Source organism: Panthera onca, chromosome A3 (assembly GCF_046562875.1).
Source record: "Panthera onca isolate mPanOnc1 chromosome A3, mPanOnc1 haplotype 2, whole genome shotgun sequence".
NCBI classification, from domain to species: Eukaryota; Metazoa; Chordata; class Mammalia; order Carnivora; family Felidae; genus Panthera; species Panthera onca.
The window spans coordinates 75873866-75901360 of NC_138341.1; the positions used below are offsets into that span (position 1 = coordinate 75873866).

Genomic DNA, 27495 nt, shown 5'->3' on the forward strand with positions numbered 1-27495 from the left:
TTATGAAAAGATGACAGCAAATTCTGTTGCACTCTGTAAGTTAAACACTTGACATTTTTATTCCTCAAAATGGCACATTTTAGAAATGTAGATATGTTTATTAATTAGTGATTATTAACACCCAGTAAACAACATTATGTCTTGTAAAAACACAATCTCACTTCACAGCATGATGCTGAAATCTATTATTCCCTGATTCCATATGCTGAAATACACTCAAATGGTCACAAATGACCTTAAGCATTAAATAAATGTAAATGAGGACAACATAGAAAATGTGCTTTTGATTGATAACTAAAAGACCAGGTTGCAAATCACGTCCCTAAAGAAGGCCTCCCCAGAAGGGTAGGGCGGTCTACACCGCGGTGTGAAGGCTGTCCTAAGAATGAAGGATACACAGGTAACAGATTGCTCTTTCTCCTGACCTGCCTGAGGCTTTCTGGGAAACAGAAAGGGTTTGTTATTTACATGAGGAACACAGAGCACATTGTCCCCTGTGCCACCAGCCCACTCTGACATTCTACTGCGAAATTTCAAAACACATACGTGGACACTCCATTATCTTCACCAGCTGACAGGAGAGAAAAATAATTATTGCTATTCCATGGCCTCATGCCAATGTGTTGACCACTGTAGGTTTTAAGCGTTGTTGCTGTTCATTCATCTCCCTCCCACACCCCCAAACTGAGCAGTTTGGGTGGGAAAGCATCTTCAACACACAGAAAACTCAAAATATCAAAGGGTGACAGGTTAAGAGTAATAAATAAATTAAATAGTTAGTTAAAAATCAGACTGTTCTTCTAATGTCTGGGGTTTGACCTATGCATGAAAAATGCACAAATACAGACATTTCATGGGAAAAGTACTGAACGATGATTACTCACTCTTCTGGTTCCTATCATCAGGGCAAAAGGAAATGTAGCATCACAGAAAGCACTATTGTTTGGGTTGAGGGGAGGCATTTCTCTAAGTTTGAATAGGAATCAACAGAATCTGAAAGGGAAAGGACACCTAGCCCATTTTACAATCATGAATGGAGCGAGGTTTCTCAAAGGGGCCCGTCTTGTGCATTGCAGGAGGTTTAACAGCATCCCTGGCCTCTGTCTACCAGATGTCAGTAGCAATCCTCTCCCCAGGTCAGGACAATGAAAAAGTCCCTGGGAGCAAGACTGCCCCTAGTAACAGAGCCTTCATAAGGAGGTCTCACGAGGGACCTCCCCAGCCTCATCCTGTACACTCTCAACCCTCAAATCATTCCCAACCCAGGGTTCAATACACTTCAGTTTTCCTCACTTATTAATTGAAGATAATGAAAATGTCCGTCTGCCTCATTACAAGTTCTTTTCAACATTAAATGAGATACTTTTAAAGTGCTTAGAACAGGGCCTGACCCACAGTAAATGCTCAGCAAATGTTAGCTATTATTATTTTTAATAATCATCCCTTGGTAGTGAGAACACCAGAGTGTTTTAATGCAGAAGGGTATCTTACCCGCTTGATATTTTCCGAGTTTTAAACACACCAGCCTTCTGATTCCTTGTGATGATGTCTCTCACGTCTGAAGGACACAGTTAAGAAAGCTTCTGCAGAGACTGTCAACTGACTCAAAACAAAACAAAACCAAAAGGTCCACAAACACGACGATCTTCTTACAGTACATGGAATCAGCACGGTGAAAAGAGAAGAGTTGTAGGAGAAGAAAGGTCTAGCCCTGGCTCTCCTACCACTCTTCACCACCAATGTTGAACTGCTTGCCACAGGCAAGCTCTCTGGACTTGCTGGGCTGCAGTTTTGTCACCCGTGAAATGGACATTCAGGGAGCATGCTGGCAAGGCCCAGGGCTATGAATGCTGGTGGGTGTAGATGACTCCTGCGTGGGCACCATGCCCCACTTGCTTAAACGAGCTACAAGCCCCAAGGCAAGCCTCTTTCAGTCAGTGGGGAGGGCAAAGGCAGTTTTCGGAGACTCTCCAGGTTGAAGAATTTCCAATCTCGTAAACGCTAGCAGAGAGTATGGGGACGAGCAGCAGGGAAGGGCTTGGGAGGAAGTGAGAGGCGAAAGACAGAAAAGCTTGGAGAGCCTTTGAGAGAAAACAAATTACTAAAGAAGAAAGTCAGTCCAGGGAAAGGCCCCTTGAAGAACTGGCTTTACTTTACAGACTCATGCCGCGGCCTTTGGCCATCTGCTGGCACATAAGGGCTTGTACGAGAAAAGCCATATTTCTCGAAGAGATGTTTTGAGGAGCTAGTCCATTACATCACACAGCACCATCTTGATGAGGGCCCGTGGGAAAAATCATGTCACATTCCAACACCGGGGCAAGGCTAGACTTGAGATCAACCGTTTTTGCTTCAACTTCCAGGCGCTATAAATCTTACAACTGTCCTCGTTTCTCTTCTTGCTCTGGTCCCTGTGCAATCCAGAGCCAAACGGATGACCAAACTCTATCAACCACAAGAGCTCTTATGGTATGTGTTTTCTGTACTGACCTCTCATCCTGGCTTCATCATATTTTCCTGGCTTTCTGATTTCAATAATCCTCACTTTCTCATTTATTTCATATGGTATATCCTATGCGTTACTGTAAAAAGCCTCCAAGTCCCTCTTTCGGATCAAGGCAGGTTTAAATAAGCAAGAAATAAAATAATTCCACTGAAGGCTGCAAGCTGAACTAAATTGGGCCCATGGGGAGGACACCAAGCAGACAAGCGATGTTCCCCTATTGCTCAGAAAAACAGATTTCCTTTTTTTTTTTTTTTTATTATAGAAAAACAGATTTCCTGAATGCTCCAAACAAGCATTGGCCAAGATCTCCCCGTAAGAACAGAGCCACAGGACTTTTTAACCCAAATCTCTGCTTGAAACATCAGGCACACCCATTTCTTCTCTGAGTGAATAAGCAGGTACTGTGATAGTTTTCTCCCCCCCAGGAGTGGGTAGGAAAAATCAATTAGGTCTCCTAATGAAGGGCTTTGTGGAGGTTTACAAAAGTGCATTATATGGAGACTTTTTTTTTTTCTGGGTGAACTTTCCTGTATGCAAATTAAATACCGTTAAATTACATTCATTAAAAAAATAAAAGAGACTAATTTGCCTACTTGTTTTGATTAACTAAAATGACACATCGGCCTACAGTTCTGTCTATTTCAGGAAGAAAGTATTTCAGGAAAGTCTTCTAAACGAACTGTCTTGTAAGAAAGGACAGCTGACATCTTTATTCTGAGAAGACCAAAATTAGTGAAGAATCAACTGACAACTGTTTTTTGGTTATGCTCCCCCACACGCCGGCCACACCCTTCTCGACATTTCCATGACATCCCACCGCATGCAACAATGTGCCTGGTTCACCTGTAGCGTCGTATGAGTACATGACTAATCTATCAAGCCAAACATATTATTTTGTTAGTGGAGGTAATACTTCTTATAAAATAGTCACAGGGAAGTTAAATTACATAAGCCTGAAAACCTATTAATAATTTTTAGTAAACATCTTAACGCTCCATGCTTTTATACAATTTATAAACCTGTGGCACTGGGTGGTCAGGTTGAAGCAAGTGTACGTATTTGTAATTCTAGAGGTGCTTTTTTTTTTTTTTAATATAATGAAAAAAATTCACAGCAGTATTTGGGCTGCTTTATTTTTAGAACTGGGAAGGAGATATGTTTTATGGTTTAGGAGGTGTTTTTATATTAAAACAAGTCCAAAGAGAAAAACAAATGGCAGTAGTGTATTTAAATATCTTAAGAGATACATTCTGATATTCTGCTCCCCCCAACCTTCACTTTAGGTCAGATTTTGAGGTGGTTCCTCTGGTTGGCATGTATCTAATAACAAATTTTATCATTTTTTAGTGTCACTTCAGAGTAACAAAGGAAATCCAATCCATATATATATAAATATATGTATATATAAGAGCCTGGGTGGCTCAGTAGGTTAAGCATCCAACTCTTGATCTCAGTTCAGGTCCTCGTCTTAGGGTTGTGAGTTCAAGCCCCATGTTGGGCCCCACACTGGCTGTAAAGCCTACTTAAAAAAATAACATAAAATAATAAAACAAACATTGTGATTCAGAAAGCAATACTTTCTGAGTTTATGTTACCTTTATTTTCACTGGACCATCCAAGGTGAGGGTCGAAAACCATGAAGTTATAATATAAATCCTGTTCATTTTGATCACTGGTTTTTAAAAATGCTTGATGTGGCAATATTTGCCAGTTTAAAGGCTGCAAAACATTCTTAAATGTGGTTGTTATCAAAGGAATTGAGAGGATGACAGGAGATGCTTTGAACTCTGTTAGCAGTGTCAACTGTTATGTTTTTGGATGAGAGGCCTTTTCTTACTGAGGGTGCTGAGGAAAATGTAAGATGACACTCAGCAGACCATTCTAGGTTTTGGTGAAACAAAATGGTTTAATGGGGGCGGGGGAGGGAAGCTTTGAAGCCAAATGAACCTGGCTGGCTTCTAAGCTGATTTTGATACTTAACGGCTGTGTGAACTTCGGTAAATTAGCCTCTCTGAGCTCCACCTCAAAAATAGGAATAATGATTCTGCTAATAAATAATAAATTATTTAATTTTATAGGCTTAATGGAGTACTCCATAGGATGAGCCTGACACATTGCCTAATTCATGCCAATTCATTATCTTTTTCAAGAGTTCAGGCAAAAGCTTTGGAAGGACGAAGAGGCTGGTGAGTAACTAAAATGAGGTTTGGCAGTTAGGCTTTATTTTCTCTCCCTGCCACTCAGAACTAATAATGTTAACGTTTATGTTGTAGAATTTATTATTTAAAAAAAATTTTAATGTTGATTATAATTAGCAGGGGGCGCCTGGGTGGCTCAGTTGGTTAAGCGTTCGACTTCGGCCCAGGTCATGATCTCGCGGTTCACGAGTTCAAGCCCCACATTGGGCTCTGTGCTGACAGCTTAGAACCTGGAGCCTGCTTCGGGTTCTGCGTCTCCCTCTCTCTCTGCCCCTCACTTGCTCAAGCTTTGTCTCTCTGTCTCTCAAAAGTAAACAAACATTTAAAATTTTTATTTATTTATTTGTTTGTTTGTTTATATTTAATATTTATTTATATTTATTTTCTCATTATAATATATTATAAATTATAAATATTAACTTATTCACATTTATTTATAAATTATAAATATTTATTTCTACAGTTATTGTTTATTTTATTTTTGTTTATTTAATTTTTGAGAGAGACAGAGACAGAGAGACAGAGCACGAGCTGGGGGGTGGGGCAGGGAGGGAGTGAGACACAGAATCTGACACAGGCTCCAGGCTCTGAGCTGTCAACCCAGAGCCGGACGTGGGGCTTGAACTCGTGAACCGTGAGATCATGACCTAAGCCGAAGTAGGATGCTTTACGGACAGAGCTACCCTGAAGCCCCTATATTGTAGAATTTAAATAACTGGAAGGAATCAAAGAATTTCTGCCCTGCAGATTTTCAATGTCTTTCCTATGTATAAATGTGCTCCAGCCAAGGCACAGTCCGAGTCCCATAAGAACAGGCACTTGGTTCGTCTTGTCCACTTCTATGTCTTCAGCACCTGAAATGGCGTGCAATTAATAGCGGTTGGGTTAGTTTTAATTAATTACTTAGATTAATTTATTACTTAATTTAAATTGAATTTCCAAAGCCATTTATTGAGCTCCTACCCAGTATGAGGCACATGGAATCCATTAATGACTCAGCCACCAAACAGAAGTGCAGTTGGCACAGCTATTAGAGGAAGAGACCTGAACACAGGACGATGGCGTGGCATTCCCAAGGTCTCAGCCATCCGCAGCACAGGCTGCACAGTCTACAGGAAGCTGAATTTATTAATTCCTCAAGTCAGGGATTCTGCTAATAAATAATGTTAAGCCAGGGGTAGCATCTTTAAAATGCACAGGAGATTTACCAATTTTTGGTGGACCCTGAGCTCGAGATCATGGTCCGGACTGTGCATGCTGGGGGAATAAGACGCCTGAGTCAGGAGCACAAGAAATGGGTCAACAAGCACTTCCACCGTCTGCAGATAATACACTTGATGTTTCCTAAGGATGGATCAAGGCAGGGTGCTTGTGTTGGGGGAATTAGTGAGTATACCAGAGAGGGCTCCTTAGTTCTGGGTGTTGTACTTTTATTCATGATGATTTGGAAGAGGCTTAGCATCGACATTAATTCGGTATATCACTTCCCTCCCCTATTCTTCTGTCATTGTCATCACCAGCTATGAACTGTAGTGAGTAATTATTATCTGTAGGCACCGAGAGATTTCTTTCTTTATTACACCAAAAGGGCCACGCCAAAGCAGAGGGAATGCATTTCAAACTATTTTAGGTAAATTTGAGAGGTGGACGAACCAAAGGATCCCATTTCTAATTTATCTCTTGTTCTCTTTGGGCGCAGATACACATGGCATCTGTAAGGAGAGGGAGCTCTCAGGTAGAGGGGCTCTGGGTTAGACCCAGCAATGCAGTTTAAGGACCCAGGAGAACCTGAGGGGCACGTACCCACGAGTCTAAGAAAATATTTAGGACTCACAACATTCACTTATACCTCAAGTCTTAATCTCTTTTCAGATATCTCTGTTTAGTAGATCTCAAATCAACATCTAGCTTTCCAGGGTCAAGGGAAAGAGCTCTGAAAGACATAGCCAATCCATTTGATACATCTTAGGGAAGATTATAAATAACCTCACAACTGGTTGACATGCTTCTAGGAAATAAAGATTCAGAAGTCATCCATTCATTACATGTTAAAAAATAGAAATCACAGGAGATAAAAAGGAAATATCAAAACATGCTTTTTTTTTTTTTTTTTTTTTTAAAGGTAAAAACTAGAACCTTAATAAGCCTAAGAGACTAGAAAGTAAGATTCGGTTGGATTCATTAAATTCAGATGCCAAGAACAACAAAAATAATTTTTAAAATGATGAGAATAATATACAGGCCAATACTCAGATGTGATGTGCGATTGCCAGGTCGATTTTCAATTACATTTCACTGATGTATTCATTTGTTTCTTAATGTGCTCATCTTGCCCATTAAGAATAATTAGCAGCTTTGCTTAGAGATTTCCTGGCTTCTGGCAATGTTTCTCCCCCCCTTTTTTTTGTTGACATCCACTTTTACTTTTTAGAAAGTAATTTTTGGATAATATCCTACAACTGGTATATAATTTAGGCTTCCTAAAATTTTAAAGGAAAGATGTAAACAGTAATTTTTAAATGAATTTGTTTCGATCTATATGCATCAACAGTATGTGATTCAGTAAATTAGTTATTCTCACAGAAAGTGGGCACACAAATAGAAAAAAAAAATTTCATTCATATTAACCCTATTCAGGAAAACAGCTTACAACGAATGCCAATTGTAAGCTCTGTTAGCAAATCGAGAATAACATCGGTATTAAAAGCAGGAGAAACACATTGCCAATTTTTAAGGCTTTATGCATGCTTTTTTCTCTTAATTAAAAAAAAATTAGATCTAGTTACAAAAGAAAAAGGCACACACACAGAACAGCTGCATGATAAAAACTGAACTCCATCAGGAAAGTCCTGAGAGATGAAATAAAACACACTCCGAGTTTTGGTCTGCATCCTGAAAGGACCTACTTTATCTACATCGTAAAGTTCTTCCCCTCCTGCCCTTTGGCACCCCGCTATATTAAACCCATTGTAAAACCCAGCACAATAAAGCACTCTCAGGGCTGAGCTTCTGAGGACCAAATGTTAAAAATCCATTTTCTTGGGAGGGGGCTGTACCAATCATTTCCTTGAAAGGCCAGCAGAGTGAATACAGAATCTAAGATTTTTCCTCTCTGGTTTCAAGAGCTGGCATGGCATCTTTGCTGTTTAAAGCAAAGGTGTGTTAATTAATGACATTAGCATTGCTTCCCTTCTTTGGAAGCTCTGTACTTTAGCTCTCTAATAATTTTAGCACGATTAAATTTACATGCTGACTACAGATGTTCCTATAGCTTGATAAAAGTTCGCATTTGTTTCTGACGCTATTAAATGAGACACCTGCTGACTTGGAGGAAAACCTTGGGTTGCCGGGCCCAACCTGAAAGTTTCTGTGGCTAAATTGACCCTCTCTTGTCCAATAATCCTCCTCATTTCCCCACCCCCACCCCCAAGGGGGGTGGGGGAACATCCACTGGGGCTGAGCCAGCATACCTGACTTCATCTCACTGTCTGTGTTCCCTGACATGCGAAGGAGGAGCACAGTGAAATGATACAGTGCAAGGCATAACTCAGAATAAAGCAGAGTGAATGAAACAGCACAGGCTCATCTCCGGGGATATTTTGAGAAACTTGCGACAGTCTGAAGATCATGATTAAAATCCTGCATCTTAAAAAAGGAAGCACCTTTTGTGATCTCTTTCCCTTGTGTGAAAGGCCAAGATTGTGATTGGCTGTTTTTCCTTCCCGAATTTTTTTTTTTTTTTTTTTTAAGTCTGTCAAGCAATTAGCTGGGTGGGGCTCTGTAGAGCACAGAAGGTGCTGCGGAACAATATTAGCTACTGTGCTTCTCACATCCCCTTTCTCCTGTTCGAGCAGCCTGATAGAGCTGCTGCAAGTTTTGTTTAAAAAAAAAAAAAAATTACATAGCAGGGGTAGAAAAAGAAAATCGAAAACAGGCTTTATGTAAGAGGCCACAAAAATCAAACGTGCTTTGGCATTTTAGGGGTCTAGAATTCACGTAAGTAGATTGCCTCCTTCATGATGCAAATGTAAGGCACACCAAAAAAATCCAAAGCAAATATACCTTCCACTTCGCCTCTCAATTTCTAACGGCTGTTAACTGCTCCTGAACAAGTCAGCTCGATTGCTAAAGTAGCCACAAATTATGCTTGCTTTCTTAGTTAAAGTACAGTTCAATTTTCACGAACTCTGTGTACATATTGGTAAAGCATAATCTAATATAATGGGGTTTGAACTGTAACAGCATAGCAGAAAAAAAAAGAGATAGCTTTTATAATCCTAAATAAGAGGAAATAACGAAAGACTGATAGCTGTTTCCAAGGGGGAGATACAGGTAACCCCTTAGCAATGAGAGTAGGTACCGTGCTACTTAGCACATAATGTTCAGTATCGAACGCAAGAAAGGTCATAATGAACATGAAGCTGGATGTTAATTTTTGCAAGCAATATCCAATATAATAAATATTCAGTTGTTTCTTTTATCCTGGGAAACTTCCGTGGAAATAAAAGGACAAGAATGCCTGGAAATTATTATGAAACAAATGCTCTTATTGCCTTGAGAGGTCCACAAATCATAGGCTCCTTTAACAAGAAGTGACTGTAAAAATCTATCGAGATAAAAGAAAAAAAAAAAACAGTCGTATCCAATGAATCCCATATATCTCTACTTTTTCTTAATTACTTATCATGTGTGTGGGGGGAATTCTCTTTTAATACCCCATGCTGTCTTTCTTTATATCAATTGTTACTCAGCCGGGAAAAGGGAATGAGCACAACAAACCCGTTTTCTATCTGAATAAGGATACTTCTGATGGCCTTTTCATTCCCATCAGTTAACAGAACTTCTTTGACATCTGCAGAAATAGCAACCTGAAAAAAAAAAAAAGGAGCACAGCAAACAATGAGCAAATATGCTTGTCTGTGTGGAAGTGAAGACAGGAATGACAAGCCTTCAGTATCATGCTTCCTCACCTATTCCTCTGTAACAATCTTCAATCTTTTTCCATTTTATGTCTGCATTATTTTAATCATTCAATCAAATCAGTCAATACTTTTATCATTCCATTTGCGGGAGCCTCTATCTTGCTATCATTCTGTTCGGTAATTGCATTGTGACAGCGGATGATGGTATTCTGAGAGGCTTTCATTTGTGGGCTTCTGTTTATCTAGTAGAGCCATCATACAAGGCTGTCTGTCACTCTGCCTTTCAGCTCGCTTCTGTCTGACTGCCTGATGCCCTTCATATAACTTTGCATTGCAGGCAGATGGCTTTGTGAGGGTAATTTTTTTGTGAGCTTTGACATGCTCGCACATTGGGCTGTAACCTCGACACATTGTGTAAGAGCGACAGGTTTGTCAAATGCCAATCAGTGTAACAATATGCTTTTATTTGTAGAGACATAAAAACTTGTCTAATGCACTGTGCTGCTACATAATATCTCCTGAATACATGACTCAGAACCCAGAGAATGGGGAACGACGTTCCTGAATGGCCAATCTAATTCAAAAGAATCTAATTACTGAGCGCTCTGGATCATGTTTGTTGGTGTAATAATGCAGGCAAAACATTAGCAGCTATATCATGGTGCTCCAACTGTGATTCGCCGGGCTATTCCTGTATCTTAGCAAATGGGACTATAATCTGAAAAAAAAAAAAAATGCTTTCGCTATGGCAAAGAAAGACTGCGCGAGGCCTGGAATGTCACAACAAGCGATATTGACTACACTGAGGTAAAATGTTTCTGCTCATCGAGGCAACCATAAAATCAATATGATCCGAAAGTAAGTCAATCTAGAAGGTCTCTCAAGACCCGGCAGCTTGACCGCAGCTGATGCTGTTGACGGTTCTCTGACCCAGCAGTTGGAGGCCCTGGAACATTTTTCCTTTTGTTCCTCCCTCTGAATGGGATTGGAATTGAGAAAAGACCTACCATGAGCCCAGCCAAGCATGTCATGCCACCCCCTAGCTCACACACAGCAAGGTCCCTGAAAGAGAGAAAAGAAATGGTAGAACCCATACAAATTAGATGAAAATGGTCAGAGAGATATATATGTTACAAGAACAAATTGCCATCTGCAGTAAGAACGGCACTACCAGGAAGTTGTAGAGACATGACTAGGCTACCTCATGTTGCTTTGCGTTTTAAAAATAATTATGAAATAGAAAAGTCACAAAGCAGGCAAATCAGTGGGGGTTCCCTCATTAGTGTTCACTGCAACATTACCACCGCTGAGCTGAAAAATCTGAGAAGGTTCCCTTTTTTTCCCTTGTCAATGGCGCTGTCTTTTAGAACTAAACTAGCTAGAGTAGCGAAAGATAATTGTTAGGAAAGGATAACACTGTTAATCCACATTCATTCCTTCAAAAACAGTTAGACAAGTAAATGAAGAACATATATGAGTGTGTATATACCTATGTTATAGTCACACACACACAACACACACACAAATAAATGCAACCTGGAATTTAAAAAAAAAAAAATGGAAACCAAACTGAAACATTTTGGAAAGCCGAACCACCCCCATAAAGAACAATTACACAAAGAGCATTTAGCAATTAACACTTAAATCACAACTGACCCCAAGACAACACAGTGAATAAACAATGCGGGGGCATAATATGGTTAAGCCAGCGAACCCGGGCTAAAGTAATGACCGGGCTCTGACTTTGCCGCTCCAAAGTAAAGCGGTTCAGAGTTAAAGCGGACAGTCTAGGGTGGCACTCGGCACTCACCTTCCCCTTTGTGCCTACATATTAGCCCTCAACGTGTGACATTCTTGCCCTGGCCCACAGCTCGATGATTGGAGCTCCAGTCAAGCTTACGCACAGCGAGAAGAGCCAAATGCCGGACTCCCAGGGCAGCTTTGTGGCCCAAATTCAATACTGCCCTGCTGTTATTTTATATGCTTAAACCCTTAAGATTGTTGCATCTTCCCAGGTTGGGAAGTTTATCACCTCCACAGGGGAAAAGAAAAAGAGAGAGAGAGAGATAACTGAAAGGGAGGGAGAGGTGCAAAGAGGGGGAAGAGGAAGAGAAGAGGCCAAACGAGGATGTTCATATTCTGAAATGCACTTAATGGGCATTTAGTTGTTCAAAGCAATTATAGACTGGTTGGTAAATATGGGCCACAGAGCTTCAAAAAAAACATATTATTGACCCAATCTTGTAAGTACATATTGTTAAAACACACACCATGATCTCTAGTGACTTGTCTGGAATCATAATGGGCTATTCAGGGAGTATATATTAGATGACTTTTATTAAATGAGAATTAAAATGAAAAACCTGTATTTTCTGGGTCTACCAAACATCTTTAGAATTTTTAAGTAAAAGGAGGTTTCTCTCCCCTTTTTCCTAAATCCCATCCATGGGTTTAATCTATAATGCACACTGACAATTGAAAACAGTTATTTCCATAGCATGAGTTTGTAATAGTAATTTATATTTTACAAATACATATTGTTAGGTATATAAAATACCTTTAAAACCAGGGCTGGGATGGCATCTTTAAATAAGAGCTGTGGGGTATATATTTATCAAATATTCTGCAATGATTTCCCTAGCAGAAGTTTAAAGAATGTCCTTATTGTGGTTTGGTTTTTTTTTCTTTCTTTTCTTTTTTTTTTTTTTTTTTTTTTTTTTTTGACCTTCACAATCAGTAAGGATTGATTGGAGCTTCACTTTTGTTTCCCCAAAATCAAAGTGAAATAAAATGCCTTGAGTGGAAATCAAAAGCCTTTGACATATAGCAAAAAGCTTGCTGTGCAATATTAGTACCCAAAGGCAATTCAGATTTCTTTTTCAGAAGCAACATGTTTTCACCATGAACTTTTTTTCCTTTCTTTTTATTTCTTTCTTTCTTCCTTCCTTTCTTTTTTCTTTCTTTCTTCCTTCCTTCTTTCCTTCCTTCCTTCCCTCCTTCCTTTTTTTCCTCTTTCCTTCCTTTCTCTCTTTCTTTTTTATATGTTTCTAACAACTTAATTTGAAGAATGCAATCATGGCAATCGTTAACATGCAGATACAATATCCACAAGGGGCTAAAAAATATCTTTTTAAGTGCAGCTTTGTACCTGAATATATGACTGTGCTTGAGGCAGTAGTAAGCCAAAACCTCTTCAGATGGCCAGATGCCTGGAAAACACAAGAGGATACACTTTTTGATTATAGGAGTCTGTTCTATAATCATTCTCGTAAGAAACTGCTTTTAAAAATAATGTTCAGCACAAGGTATTTCCACCTGAACCAAACTTAACATAATTATTACTTGTAATATGTCATATCACATGGGTTTCTTTTGTTGTTGATTATAGCTCCCTTCCCAGATAAACAGTAAAATATCCTAAATAGATTTTACTACATTTCAATCACAATAAGAGAGCAAAAACAATAACAATCAAATTACAAATATTAAAAGTTCAATTTTAATGGGATTTCAGGTAGATAATCTTGTACACATGAACATTCTTCTCAGCCAATCCATAAGCATCAGTTGAATACCTACTATTTATGCAGCCCATATGAGGCAAAAATAAATGAAAAAATCACTTGCAAGTAGCAAAGAAAAACCCCAGAGGTCATTATACTTTTTTCTTTGATTCCATCCTAATCTTTTCAAACATGCACAATGATTTCCTTTCTGCAATTAGAAATATCAAACTGGAGATTAAAATTAAGAACTTTAAATTTCACCAACTTTTGGCACATCTTTAAATTTAACAATAATCCTCCCCACTAAAGTCCATGTATGGGCATTTTCTAAAATCATCTCTTAGAAGTCATTTATTTTGACGACTTATATAGTCTTCATGAATGAATGTGAATTCCTTAAAAATAAAAAGACAAGCATGGAAATGACAGTTTCTAGTGGTTATCACAGGATGGTAGGGTTGCAAGTGCTTTCAATGTGTTTCCTTTACACTTTTTTATATTTTCCAAAGATTTTCACAACGAATGTGAATCACCCCTATGATCAGAATTAACCATGGTCTTATGTTTTCCCCAAGGGGCCAGACTCAAAGCTCAGGCAGGCAGGGCACCAGCATCTCGCTCTGCCTGAGGTTGAGAAGGCTCTGCCTTCCTGAGGAAGAGCAGTGAATGTTCACCGCCTTAGCACTAAACGCTCTTCTAATGGGTCTGGATGCAAAGCTGAAACACCTAATGAGCATTAAATTTTTTTTTCTCTCCCAGCTGCCTCTCCAGCTTCAAAGAGTGAGAAATCCGAACATTTCAGAAAAGAGGATGGCAAAGAAATGGTAAGTAAAAGCCTAAGGGAATCAATGGGTAAATATAGGGACAGCAAAGACAGTGACCCCACAGAAGCATGTGCCGCAGGAGAGTCCAGTCAAGTGTGCTCAACAAATTCAGCCTCCATGGTATTTCTAGTAGAAACAACAGTTTGGGAGAGAACAAGGTCCCCAGCAAGAGGCGTTGGAGTCGTATTTATGAGGAAAGTCAGAAAGGCAGTGGAGTAGGGCAGTTAAGACCACAGGTGCTTTGGAACCAGACTCGTTGGGCTCCACTCCCAGCATGTTGGACTGCATGCCCTAGCTGAGTAACCTTGGGTAGTTTACTTAACCTCTCTGTGCCTCAGGTTCCTCATCTGTAAAATAATGTAATTGTAGTATCAATTTCACAGAATTGCTGTCAGGATTAAATACATAAAATACACGATATGTATGTAGAACAGTTCCTAACTTATAATGAGCTCCAAGAAAAATTCATCGTCAAATGTGACTCTCCTGGGGCACCCAAGCGGCTCAGTTGGTTAAGCATCCAACTTCGGCTCAGGTCGTGATCTCACGGCTCTTGGGTTCGAGCCCCGCATCAGGCTCTCTGCTGTCAGTGCAGAGCCGGCTTTGGATCCTCTGTCTCCCTCTCTCTCTGCCCCTCCCCCGCTTGCTTGCACGCATGTACGAGCTCTCTCTCTCAAAAATAAATGAAATGTTAAAAAAATAATGTTATTCTCCTGAGAAGGGGGACAAAAGAGTAGAAGAGAGAATATGTGGACCCCAGACAATTATCCCAATGACAGAACAGATGGAGAACATTTTTGTCCTGCTCCTGCCCGTGAACGTTGTCACACCCCAAAGTCCTTAATACCTGGCATACCTCCACATAAAAAGAACTCCATAAAGACTAAAGCACATAATAAAATTTTCCAAAGGAAGAGCCCAAGACAGTATTCTACACCATGTGCGTATAATCACCAGAATAATAAATTTCTTTATGCCTTTAGTAGATGGTTTTGAGGTTTTAAAAAATAATGATAGGGGAAGGGTATTTAACTAAAATTCAAGCTTTGATTAAGTACAAAAATGTGACTTCTAAAATGCATAGTTTTTCAAGAGAGTTTTATAATTTTCTCAAAAAATTATAGAGGTTGATTTTTAACTAAATTAAATACAAAAATATGTAGAACAAAGTTAATAAAATCACCTAAAATTCCACCACTGCTATATAACCCCTAGTATCATTTTGGACATCATTCCATAAAAAGCTCTCCAAGCAGGGGCGCCTGGGTGGCTCAGTCGGTTGGGCATCCGACTTCACCTCAGGTCATGATCTCATGGCTGGTAAGTTCGAGCCCCGCATCAGGCTCTGTGCTGACAGCTCGGAGCCTGGAGCCTGCTTCAGATTCTGTGTCTCCTTCTCTCTCTGCCCCTCCCCAACTTGTGCTCTGTCTCTCTCTGTCTATCAAAAATAGATAAATGTAAAAAAAAAAAATTTAAAAAAAAGATATTTTACACAAATGGCATCTTATCGTGCAGGTATTTGGCAATCTGATTCTGCCCCACTCAATATGTGATGGATAACTTGTGATGACAATAAAAATCTACTTGCATCATAATTTTTAAAAAAATTTTGGGGGCATCTAGGTGACTCAGTCAGTTAAGTGTCTGACTTCAGCTCAGGTCATGATCTCACGGCTGGTAGGTTCAAGCCCCCTGTCAGGCTCTGTGCTGACAGCTCAGAGCCTGGAGCCTGCTTCGGATTCTGTGTCTCCCTGTTTCTCGGCCCCTCCCCTGCTTGTGTTCTGTCTCTCTCTGTCTCTCAAAAATACATGTTAAAAAAAATTTTTTTTAATGTTTATTTTTGAGAGGGAGTGCGCACCAATGGGGGAGGGGAAGATAGAGAGGGAGACAGAAAATCCGAAGCAGGCTCCGTGCTGTCAGCACAAAGCCAGACGCGGGGCTGGAATCCACGAACTGTGAGATCATGATCTAAGCTGAAGTTGGAGGCTCAACTGACTGAGCTGCCCAGGCACCCCACATCATTGTGTTTAAAGACTTCCTAGGGATTTTATGTCTGCATCATAATTTATTTAGCTAGTTTCCTCTTGATAGAAGTTATTTTGAGTTCTTGATATAATGAGATTATAAACTGTGGTACAACGAAGACACATTTTTTTTTCCCCAAATGTGGTTTTTCTCCATAGGTCAAATGCCCAGAAATGGGAAATCTGGTCAAAAGCTAAGTACATATCACATTGTGATATATCAAACTGTCCTCCCCTAAATTTGTACCAAAATATACCTCCAAATAAGAGTGTTTACTTCCTCAAAGCCTTGCCAAGATGAGATTTTGACAACGTATTTTATCTTTGCGAATGTATTAAGTTTTTGAAAGTGATCTCAGTGCACATCAAAACCACAATGAGATACCACATCACACCTTCTAGGATGGCTATAACCAAAAAAGTCAGACGATAGCAAATGTTGGCGACGATGAGGAGCAATTATGTAAAATGGTAAAGCCACTTTGGAAAACAGTCTAGCAGCTCACCAAAAACTTAAATATAGACTTAACATATGGCCCAATAATTCCATTCCTAGGAATGGACTCAAGAGAATAGAAAATAGGTCCACACAAAAATCTGTACTCATGTACATGTAGCAGCATTCTTCCTCATAGCCAAAAAGCAGAAGCAACTCAAACGCCTATCAACTAGTAAGCACATAAGTAAAATGTGCTATGGCCATGCAATGGACTATGACTTGGCAATTAAGACATAAAGTATTGATTCATATGCTACTACAACACAGATGGAACATGAAAACGTTATGCTAAGTGAAAGAATCCCAAAGCAAAGAACCATGTGCTACATGGTTCCATTTACATGAAATGCCTAGAATAGGCAAATTCATAGACACGATACAGAGTGGTGGTTGTCTAGGGCTGGGATGGTTGAGAGTAAATGTGGAGTGACCTTTTACCAGTGAGGAAATATTCTAGAATTGATTGCGGTGATGGTTCCACAACTCTGTGAATATACTAAAAACCACTGAGTGAACTGTGTGGTATGTGAATTATATGTCAATAATGTCATTATTTAAAAAAGTTTTCTCATTCCTATTTGTGGAAACAGTGGTCTCTTTTTTAAAGAAATTTTTTAAGTTTATTTATTTTGCTAAAAAAAATTTTTTTAAATGTTTATTCAGTTTTGAGAGACAGAGAGAGACAGAGCATGAGCGGGGAAGGGGCAGAGAGAGGGAGACACAGAATCCGAAGCAGGCTCCGGGCTCCGAGCTGTCAGCACAGAGCCCGACGCGGGGCTCGAACTCATGAACTGTGAGATCATGACCTGAGCCGAAGTTGGACGCTCAACCGACTAAGCTACCCAGACACCCCTCTTTATTTATTTTGGGAGAGAGGGTGGGGGAGAGTGAGCAGGGGAGAGGCAGCGAGAGAGAGAGAGTGAGAGAGAGAGAGAGAGAGAGAGAGAGAGAGAGAGAGAGAGAGAGAGAATCCCAAGCAGGCTCTGTGCTTACAGAGGGGCTTGAATCACGAAACATGAGATCATGACCTGAGCCAAAACCAAGAGTCAGGACACTTAACTGACTGAGCCATCCAGGTGCCCCTAAAGGATTTTATTTTTAAAGAACTTATCCAGAGTTTAAAGAGCCATTGAGTTCCATGAGAATGATCAAGACAAACAGCAGTACCCATCCCCTCTGACCCAGTCTTTCTCCTTTCTCAGAAACTAGTATTTCCAATTCTTTTAGTTGATGCTTCTGGCAATTACTTCCATATTTCTACATATGTGTGTATTGTTACTTCTTGATTTTTCAGTTTCAGGCAAAATCTACTGACCCCCACTATGGAAGATAAGCATTTTTCACTTTCATCTACACGCCCCTCCCCATGCCACACACACCATGCTCCTTATCCATCCACTATCACCGTCTTCCTATCATAGATATATTATAATTTTGGGAAGATCACTACTCTTTGTCAATTCCCTTATGACCATGAAATAATACTGAGCCATGTAGTAAACTATGATTGCTTTTCCTCTCAAGTACAATTTTCTTTCCTGTGGAGTTTATAATTGTCCATTTTTTTTCTCATTTGCTAAGATTTTTATTCAATCTCAAAATCCAGTTGTCAATTTCCCCTCTCAGTACATTCATTCACATCAGGTATTCTTTTTTTTTTTTAAGTTTATTTATTTATTTGGGGGGTGGGAAGAGAGAGAGAGAGAGAGAGAGAGAGAGAGAGAGAGAGAGAGAAGTCACAAGCACACAAGCAGGGGAAGGGCAGAGAGAGAGAAGAAGAAAGAAAACTCCAAGCAGGTTCCGCACTGTCAATGCAGAGTCTGACATGGGGCTGGATCCCATGAAGCATGAGATCATGACCTGAGCCAGTATCAAAAGTTGGACACTCACTGAGCCACCCAGGTGCCCTCACATCAGGTATTTTATCAACCTCATGAGGAAATCTCTCCTGGTGCCTTCTGATCTGCCTTTGTCTGGAACGAATGCGCCCTATGCATGGTGCACAGCTGATCCCCTAGAATCAGTCTTCACTATCATTCCAGGCTCTCTTTTGCCCTTTTGCTGTATCTCATCTCTTGTTTCTCTTTCCTTTGTCTTCTTCTCTTGGTTTACGTCCTCATTTTAATGCAACATATCCTCCAGTAGTTTCTTTGAAAAGTGTGTGGGAAGTAAATGTTTGGGAATTTTCAGGATTCAGTGGGTAATTTCAACCTGGAAACTTGATGTTCTCAGATCCTCTAAAGTTTTTTGGGAAGTTCCGTTGATGATTTCCTGACCTCCATTTTTACCTGTCCTTTTTCTCTGGAACTCTTGCTATTTGGATGTTGAATCTCCTGAACTCATCCTCTAATTTTCTTATCTATTATTCTTCCCTGCTTTCTAGTTCTCATTGTTTTCTACTTTCTTGGAAATTTCCTCAACTTTATCTCCCAACCCTTTTATTGTTCTTTTCATTTATGCTATTGTTGTTGGTAGTTCTCTGAATATTTCTTTTTTAGAACATCTTACTCTTGTTTCAAGAATGCAATCTTTTAAAAAATTATTTGACAATATTAATTAGTTTCTTTTAGGTTTTCTGATCCTTACATAGTCTGTTTTCTTCATGCTGTTGGTTTTGTTTGTGTGTTTGTTTTTGCTGATGTTCATTGATTTGGGTACCTGTCACATTAAAAGTTTTCCTCAGATAGCTGGTAATTCTTTGTTGTTTGCTTAAACATAGTCATAGAAAGATAAAAAGCTGGTTGGAGATGAAGACGGCCGAATGGGTGGGCACGGAGCGGAGTGTGGGTGGCTCTGTGTATGCTCACCCAATCCTTCCAGCCTGCTTTTGGTACTCTCTCTGATTTCAACTGTGCCTGGTGTTCCTTAATCTAAAACCCTTCAGTTTAACCCTCTCCAGAGAACAAATCTCTTCCACTAGGGGTACAGAAGAGGAAGTTACTCAGCAGACTGGAATAGGGATGTAACTGCTTTATAAACAGCTTTCAATCAGTCTTCCTTATTTTAGCCCCCTTCAACTCCTACTTTTACAATTGCCCCAATTTCTGAGCCTTTCAAAGTTTCAGATGTATGAATTGGTTTGCTTCTCAGCTTTCTCAACTGCTGGCTTTCTCAAATCTGCTAAGTCAGTGACTTCTCATCCACCTGCTTCCCAGGTTCCAAAATTATGTTGTTATATGCCCCTTCATTCTATCATCCTTGTGTGTTTAGGTCTTAAAAACATCTCTCTATAGTGGTTTACTACAGTTTCTCAAAGGAAGTGATTTTAACGCATTGTTCAACCCCCATGTTTACCTGAAATCCAGAAATGTCTGGTCTTTTGAAAGTAACTGTTTGTGGGATAATTCTGGAACCCAAGACATATAGTAACGGTTCTTATCTCTCATAAGGTACATTTTAGTATAAATGCTTTAAGGTCTGAGTGGTGGGGTTTCAGTATGCACCCCAGGAGAACAGTGACTAGAAGGACTTCATGCAACAGAGAGAAACTCATTGGAAAAGTGATGAGGACAAATTAAAAAAAAATTTTTTTTATGTTTATTTATTTACTTTGAGAGAGAAAGAGACGGGGGCAGAGAGAGAGGGAGAAAGTTAAAGAGTCCCAAGCAGGCTCTGCACCACCAGTGCAGAGCTAGATGTAGGGCTTGAACCCATGAACCACGAGACCATGACCTTAGCCTAAATCAACAGTCGTATGCTTAACTGACTGAGCCACCCAGGCACCCCTAAATTTTAGGAGGACATACAAGCCAATGACATGAATGGGGAGGTTTTTCTCATGCTCAAGATTTTTATCGTCCATTAATAATACTGTAGGACTCTATCAATCAATTATAGGCATTTCTGCTATATGCTTGACATCACCCATTGAGACAGAGAAGAATGACCAAAGTGGCATTTATAGTAGCTAAAGCATTGATCCCCCAAAAAGCATCACAAAATATTTTAATTAATGACTTATTCTAGATAACTTGTTTCCTAAACACATGTCATGAATTAGGATACTTCCTTAGAAGTTATTTGAAGGCATATAGTTCTCTATGCCTTAGTGTTTTCTATATAAATTGAATTCATTTAACTCATAGGAGAAAAGTCTTCCTTCATCCACTGGGCCTCCATAAAAGCATTAGTTAAACAAGAGCTCTGTTTGGAAGAAAAAAAAAAGAATACTATATTATACTTGGGTTTCCATGGTCATTTGATTTCATTCCATTTTCTTTCAAACAAAGGATTGGTTCCCTGCAGATGCTTCTGTCAGAACGGGGCCTGCTGGATATGACAAACTTCAGAAAGCTGTAGCCAGCCAACACGAAAATAAGAAAAACTAGCTATCCATGTAGCAATAATGAGGGGGGAAAATGACAATGCGATCTATTTTATGTATGCAATCACTTTTTTGTTGTGGGTTAAGTAGCTAGTTTAGAATTATTTTAAATGCCAACTTTTATAGTCAGTCTGGAAACAAACAATAAATCCATTATTAACCTGAGGGCTGAACAAATCTTGAAACTAACTATGTGGATGATAAGAGATAGGAGTCTCTAACTGAGCGTGGGTCCTCCTAGATCACTTGCATCTGAGAGCTTTTTGCTTCCCCAGAGTTCACGTTAAAGGAAAGTCCTAAGACTCTGCCAGATGGCACTGGACCCACAGCACTGCTGACTCTTGCTTCTCACTCTAACAGCTTGTACTTGGCCCATGGGGACAACACACCCAGCTCGTGAAGCAGAGAGATGACTTTCCTCTGATCAGCTGATAAGGCACCCAAGCAGCAGCTTTCTTTACCCTCCTCAAATGAAAGGGTCACGTCCATTACACAGGAGTCAGAAGTAAAGCCTCTCTCAAATCTGAGAGGAGGCCAGCACACCCTTAGCTAAGCTGTTGACTCTTCTGGAAGAAGAAGCACACCGGCAGGTGTTACGAAAATGAAAATCAGCTAATGTGGAATGGGTAGGTAAATCTCTTGGACTGTTTTCAGTGTTTATACTCTGACTCCTCTTCCTTAAACATTTCTGCTTTGTCACTAATATTTCGACCCAGAGTGGAAATCCAAAAGAGGACTACAGAATGCTCCATAAATATTTTGGGGGCACCTCCTACATCTCAGGCCCTGTGGGTCGGCAGAGAATGAGACAGCCTGGTAACTGGAGCTTCCGTCTAGTTAGAGGAGATACTAAATAAATAATTACACAATTAATGTGCCTAAGTATAATTATAATAAAGGCTATGTTGGAAAAATAGAGGGTACTTCTGAAAACATATCATAGGAGACCTGACTTGGCTGGAAGGGAGGTTGGGAGGATTCCATCAGGGAACACTTCCCTGCAGAGATGGCATGAAAAGCCAAGTAGGGCAGGAAGAAGGGGACAGATGAAGGGAATGGTCCATAGTAAGGAAGCCCCATGAGCGAAAGCTTTGAAGAGGAGAACAGTTTGATATTCTAGGAATGGAAACAGGGTCAGTGGAGCTACAGAATATATGAGAAAGGAAGACAGCAGTACCAGGCGAGATTGGAGGTGTGGTCGGGGGCCAGATGCCACAGGCTCAAAGCCACATTAAGAATTGCAAATTGCGTCTTAATATAAATAATACATTTTAAGCAGCAGAGTGGTATGATCAGACTTACATCTTAGAAGATTTTAGATTACTCTAAAGAAAACATATTGAAGAGGGGCAAGAGGAGGCAGCGAGAAACTGGGTAGGAGGCTACCACAATGACCTAGGTGAGCACTGACAGTGGCCTGGGTGATGGTTAGCAGAGATGAAGAAAAGTGGGAAGATATGAGCTATATTCAGAAAGTACACTGACAAGACTTAGTAGTTAATTAGATGGAGGGGATGGTAAGAGAGAGGAAAGTGTCAGATAGGACTTAGGTTTGTGTCATGGATTAGTAAGTAGGTGGGTGATGCACAGCAAATGCATATAGGATTTTCTTTCAATTTCATATGAACCGAGGAGGCCGGGTTCATGGTACAAAAACACCAGCTAGTGGTTTGGAGTCTGATTCTGGCTCTGTCACGGATAAGCTATGTGATATTGGGAAGTGATTTAGCCTTTCTGAACTTCAGTATCCTCATCCCCAAGAATCTAGGCTGGGGCCAGATTATGCCTAGGAGGACTTCAAGCTATAAAAAGTTGTAATAAAAAACCAGATTTCATGCTCCAGACTTAAGAGTCCAGTTTGAGGACTGGCTCTGACGGTTGTGTGACCTTGGGCAAGCTTCTTAAACTTTCTAAGCCTCCATGGAGGAGGGCACTTGTTGGGATGAGCACTGGGTGTTGTATGGAAACCAATTTGACAATAAATTATATTTAAAAAAAAAAACAACCCGGGGCACCTGGGTGGCTCAGTCAGTTGAGTGACTGACTTGGGCTCAGGCCATGATCTCACGGTTTGTGAGTTCGAGCCCCGCGTCCGGCTCTGTGCTGACAGCTCAGAGCCTGGAGCCTGTTTGGATTCTGTGTCTCCCTCTCTCTCTGCCCCTCCCCCACTCACACTCTGTCTCAGAAATAAACATTAAAAAAATTTCTTTTAAAAACCCAAACTTTCTAAGCCTCATTCATTCTTTTATTCAACTTATAATTATTGGCAGCCAGGCCTGTTCTAGAAGCTGGAGATCCAGAAATGGTTAAAACAAAGCCCTTGCCCAAATAACTTCAATAGGGGCAATAGGCAGTAAACAAGATAATTTCAGATAATGATTAATGTTGTGAAGAAAATAAAACATCAATGAAATTAAAAAATAACTACAGGGTGGGGGGGGGGGGGTATTGCTACTTCAGCCAGCATTGTGCAATGCCTCAGTTCTCTCACTTATTAAGTTCCAGCAGTATAAGTACCCACTCAGCATGGTTGTAAGGATTAAATGAGATAATATCTGTAAGGCACTTAGAACGGTGCCTGGCACATAGCAAATTGTTTTATAATGTTAGCTATGGTTGCCGCTGCTTTTTGTCATTGTTATTATTTTGACATACTTCTATCCAGGAAATTTTATCAACCTTGATTATACTTTTATAATACTTCCAGGGGGATTATGATTCCTAAATCGATAAAAAAAAAAAAAAAAAAATCAACCCAAAATCAACCCAAAACTGAACTGGGGGAAAATTCACCCTAGCTCTGGGAACTTCGAAAAACGACTGTACATAGAATTCCATAAAAATGGGCAATACTTGTGGGCGCCTGGGTGGCTCAGTCGGACTTCACCTTAGGTCACGATCTCACGGTCCGCGAGTTCGAGCCCTGCATCCAGCTCTGTGCTGACAGCTCAGAGCCTGGAGCCTGCTTCAGATTCTGTGTCTCCCTCTCTCTCTCTCTGCTCCTCCCCTGCTCACGCTCTTTCTCGCTCTCAAAAATAAATAATCGTTAAAAAACTTAAAAAAAAATTTTAATTGTCTTCCTGCTCTGACCCATTAACAGACTTGTTCTGAACAATAAATTACAAGTGCAGGCCTCCCTGTTTTGTGGAGCCAGGTCACAGAGAACACGGGTCCATCTGGATGAAAGGGAATGTCTGCGTAGTCGGGTACAGCGAGCTGGTGGACGCCTGCCCCGTGACGTTCCAACATTTATCGAATGCTAAGTATCCTCTCCTCGTATACTAAGCGGTATACGAGGAAATCAAGGGACGGAGAGGTTATGAAAGCCTTCCCCCCAAATCAGACAGATATTTTGTCATGAAGTTAGAATTGAACGCAGGTAATCTGACTCTAGTGAATGCTGTTAGTGTTAGTTTTTATTACCATTAATTAGCAGCATCACTAATTGGACACTCACTGCTTCACAAACACTGGGCTATTTGCTTTATATAGATTATCTCATTTAATCCTTAAAACAACCCCGTAAGGTATGTACTATCATTACGGCCAGCTAAGGGGCACAATGAGGTTTGCTGACGCACACAGATCTGAAGTGGCTTCGCTCAACCTCCAGGGCCCGGTTTCTTAATCACTACCCTGTATTGCTCGAACCCTAGTGGTTGGTCCTGAAATCCAGGGAACTAGTTTCTAGTTCTCATGGCTGTCAATAACTAATTTTAGGACTTTGGACAAATCATATTTGGGCTCTAGCTTCAAGAATAAAATGGAAGGGTCAAATTGATTTCTGAGGCTTCTTCCAACTCTTAAATCCAGTGGCTATATAGATCATTGTATTTGTGCGTTTCCAAATGAAACCTGTAAAATGGTTAGTGGCTCTAGCCCGCAACATTTTAAAGAAATTCGATTCGTTTAAATATTTTATTTGTACTATAGTATCAAATCTAAAGGAAATATTTTAGTTAGGATTCAAAATGGTCTCAGAAGTCAAACCTTCATTACCTATTTTAATTGAATTAGCACTGCCTTTGTTAATTCAACCTCATAGCTTCAGAAGAGACTCCTCTATCATTGTATTCTGGTGGCAATAGCTTTTTTTTTTTATTTAGTTAATCCAGCATATTAATAACAACCTCCTCGAGTATAATTTTTCCTCTCCAATACTGAGCAGGGTTCTCAGATAAATACCGTATTTTTTTCCCTCCTATTTTCTCCTTGTCTGGGTACCAACCACCCTTGGGGCAGAAGAAATGTCCCCGAAGTCTCAAAGCACAAGTAGGACAGTATCTCCGAGTGCAATCTTTCTGGGCTTAGACCAGAAAATGCTCCATCCCCGTTGGTCAGAGAGGATGTCAGAAAGTGAGAACAGTCATGTCTGGCAAAGGAACACCCAGAGAGCTCCTAGCAAGAGAAGAAACATGGCCTGTGTTCCCCTAGAAACAGCACATTCTCCTCATAGTTAAAGAGAGAGAGAGAGAGACAGAGAAGACAAAGAAAGACACAAAGAAAAAGAAAGAGAAATAAAACAGGGAGATTTTCATTGCCAGTTTTACTTTAAGTAACACCCCCCACCAAGACCTTGCTGTGCTCAGTGTCCTTAGAGTGGAGTGACCAGGCTATCATTTTAAGGAGAGCACCCTTTTTCCTTTTAATATAGGACTGTGTTGTGTCTTGAAGTCATGTGAAAGCAGCAAGGTGTCAAAGTAGAGCAAAGAAAGTATTAGGGGGCGCCTGGGTGGCTCAGTCAGTTAAGCATCCAGCTCTTGATTTTGGCTCAGGTCATGATCTCATGGCTCATGAGTTTGAGCCCCGTATCAGACTCCGTGCTGACAGTGCAGAGCCTGCTGGGGATTCATTCTCTCTCTCTCAAACTACAAAAAAAAAAAAAAAAAAAAAAAAGAAATTAAAAAAATTGTTTAAGTATTAGAAATAATTGTTATTTTTCCTTATCTTAGGCACTGAGTCACTTCACCAGCTCAGACGTACACTTCTTACGTGGCACACCAAAGAAAAGTAGAGAGTGAGACCCCCCCCCCCGGCACCCCCCCACCCCGTCTTAGTCACCTACGATTTGTGAACTTGATTTCTGAAGCAGCTTTCTACCTTGGGGTCCGGCTTTATCTCACTTCTAGGTGAATGCTAAGACTGAATTCCAAACAAATGGAAAGCCTTGTGCTCCAGGCAGACTACATGCTCTGCGCATTTATGAAAGCCTCCCTGGAGAGAAAATGGTATTCAGGGGGTGCGTGTCACAGGTGCCAAAGCAAAGTGCATCTATTAAACGGCCCTGGTGTTAGGCTTTTTAGGCAGAACTTATTTATTGAGCAGTGTGGTTTGGAAGGTGCACATCGTAGTGTTTCAAAACTGCCTTCGTTCCAAGTTCCTCCTCTTAGGCCTGAGAGGGGGTGGGGGAAAGAGAAAGCCCGCCTCCCCTTCTTACGGCAGGAATTGCCATTAGCAAGTTCCAGAAGGAAAAACATCATTAGGCAAATTGACGCCGTAGATATGGCAACATCTCTGTGTGCTGAGGGTGTTGAGGTGCGGTCTCAACTCACTTTAAACAAACCGCTCTCTGCCATTCTATCTGAAAGTAAACGTGTGGTGTTCAGTGTTCAGATCGCGCATACACACACACACACACACACACACACACACACACACACACACACACATATATGAGTTGGCAGAGAATCTCAGCTGTGCAAAATGGCCTGGGTCTGTCCTTCCGGGCTCCCTGCTCATCGTCATTCATTGATACAAAGGAAACATGACGGTCTGCTCTCCAGAAATTTCTGCTGCTGTCCAAACTTGGGCAGCTCACTGCAACTAATGTGGAAATAGAGTGCGAAGCACGTCCTGGCTGTAAACACAGCGGTCTTGCTCTGTCAGGGCCATCCACAAATGGCTCCAACCAACTTGTACGATTGTCTTTAACACCTTTGTGTATTTTTTAAAGAAATGAATTTGATTTCATTTTCCTTCCCCAGGTTTCAAATAGTCATTAAAAATTAAACAACACCGGGAAAGGCTTTTGTGATTATAGCCTTCATTCTCCTGCAACAAACTGGATCTATAAATTTACGTACCATTGTAGATGTAAATTACAAAATTTATATTCAACTATATTAAAACATCTATTCCAAAAATGATTACCAGTTGTGAAAAGCAGACAGGCTTATCACTTGCTGTCAGTTGTTCATGTCTAGTTAAGCAATAACGTGCTAAAACTGCTCTTTTGTTTTGTGTAAGAATTTTGGCAATAGAAGAAATGAACGCTCAGTTAATAAAAACTCAGGCTGCTTTTTGCTTTGATGGAGGAAGCAGCTGCCTGTTTTCATTTGCTGCAGAGCAGCAAAACCCATCAATATAATAAGCAGCTTAGATGCACCCATCCACAGCATCTGTAAGGATATAGGGCTATTCGCTCAAAACCAATCCCTGGTTTAATTTTAACAAAGATGTGTCTGACATATTTGAAAATGCATTATAATAGGTTTTGAAACATGAACAATTTCCCTTTCTTTTAAATACTTTTTCCGGATTTGAAAGGTTAGTATACATAGCTGAATGATAGCAACGATAAAAAGCTGTCCAAACGGTGAGGCCATCCTAAAACAAGGGTAGTAAAGGGAGCAGATCAAGAGGCAGCTATTTGGTCCCCTTCAGAATGGGAATCATTCATTTGAATGTGATTT

General features: G+C 40.3%; 1 protein-coding gene across 5 annotated transcripts in view; it reads right to left on the reverse strand.

The window, feature by feature from the left end:
- The window catches only part of CAMKMT (calmodulin-lysine N-methyltransferase), a 405610-nt gene that overhangs the window by 50944 nt on the left and 327171 nt on the right, over positions 1 to 27495 (reverse strand). For 4 of the 5 annotated variants that reach the window (XM_060607435.3, XM_060607427.3, XM_060607408.3 and 1 more), the window contains exons 4-7: positions 12775 to 12835; positions 10634 to 10688; positions 9509 to 9572; positions 1492 to 1558 (exon numbers count right to left, since the gene is read on the reverse strand). In XM_060607435.3, coding sequence (XP_060463418.2) covers positions 1492 to 1558; positions 9509 to 9572; positions 10634 to 10688; positions 12775 to 12835 — 247 coding nt within the window. The remainder of the gene's footprint in view (positions 1 to 1491; positions 1559 to 9508; positions 9573 to 10633; positions 10689 to 12774; positions 12836 to 27495) is intronic. The other variant, XM_060607445.3, reaches the window with a different exon arrangement.